Below are 1,044 nucleotides of genomic sequence, written 5' to 3'. Positions count from 1 at the left end.
TTTTTTGTGGAACGGGAGATTGAACTCAGGCCCTTGCGCTTGCCAGGGAAGCGCTTATTCCACTGAGCCATCTCCCCGGCCCCTAGGCCTGATACATGTACTGGGCTTTTCATCCAATTTATCACCTGTCTCACCTAACCTCTGGCCAGTAGCCATCACTTACCCCTCACAAGGCAGAAAACTTATCTTTACTTATAATTAGTCAGTTTGATCCTTAAAGATTTGGATTACGAGGTTAAAAGCTGAAGCAACCTTTCTTTTTATTTGCCCTTTAAAGTATCATCTGGTTTGTTTGTTCTTGTTGTTATTTTTATTTATTTATTTTTTGGTGGAACTGGGGATTGAACTCGGGTCCTTGCGCTTGCCAGGGAAGCACTTATTCCACTGAGCCATCTCCCCGGCCCCTATGTTTTTAAAAATTTTTTAAAATTATTTTTGTTGTTGTTGTTGTTTTTTGTTGTGGCCAGCTAAGCCCACCTTGGAGGCAGGGCTGGCATGGCATGTGGTGCCAGGGATTGAACCATGATCCCTGCCTGCTTGCCTAAGCTTACCTAAGCAGGCGCTTTAGACCATGAGCTATCTCATCAGTCCTGATTTTTTTTTGTGTGTGTGTCAACTAAAATAGAATGTTCAAGTTGAGATCTTGGAATAGGATCAACAACAGATCTAAACTGCTGATCCCAATGAGTGGGTTGGCAGGGTGGCTCACAGTGGAATCATGAAGCGAACCTCCTTCTCATAGATATCTGGGATCATTCCCATTGGGGAAGGGACCATGTGCACGGTATTCTTGCCAAACAATTGGAACTTATAGTGGATGAGCTGCTCCCAAAAGCCATTGTTGGGTCGGATGATGGGCCGGCAGGACTTGGTCAATGTGTGGGCATCCAGCAGGGACATGACATGGTACTTCATGAGGTAGGCAAGACACAAGGCGGCAGAGCAGCTCACTCCAGCAGCACAGTGCAGCAGTGTGCGGCCCTCTTTCATCTCCACTGAATGGATGCGGTCAGCAATGGGGTCAAAGAAGTCATAAAGACATGA

General features: G+C 46.1%; 1 protein-coding gene across 1 annotated transcript; it reads right to left on the bottom strand.

Moving 5' to 3' along the window:
- Positions 1–619: 619 nt before the first annotated feature.
- LOC105743094 (dual specificity protein phosphatase 18) lies at positions 620–1,035 on the bottom strand (the record flags this gene model as incomplete). Its single annotated transcript, XM_012516255.2, has 1 exon — positions 620–1,035. A coding segment is annotated over one exon (330 nt), but the record flags the coding sequence as incomplete, so codon positions are not given.
- Between the last annotated feature and the right edge of the window lie 9 nt (positions 1,036–1,044).

This window comes from Octodon degus, unplaced genomic scaffold (genome assembly GCF_000260255.1).
Source record: "Octodon degus isolate 3935 unplaced genomic scaffold, OctDeg1.0 scaffold00098, whole genome shotgun sequence".
Classification (NCBI taxonomy): domain Eukaryota; kingdom Metazoa; phylum Chordata; class Mammalia; order Rodentia; family Octodontidae; genus Octodon; species Octodon degus.
This window is presented reverse-complemented; position numbering and strand designations above follow the sequence as displayed.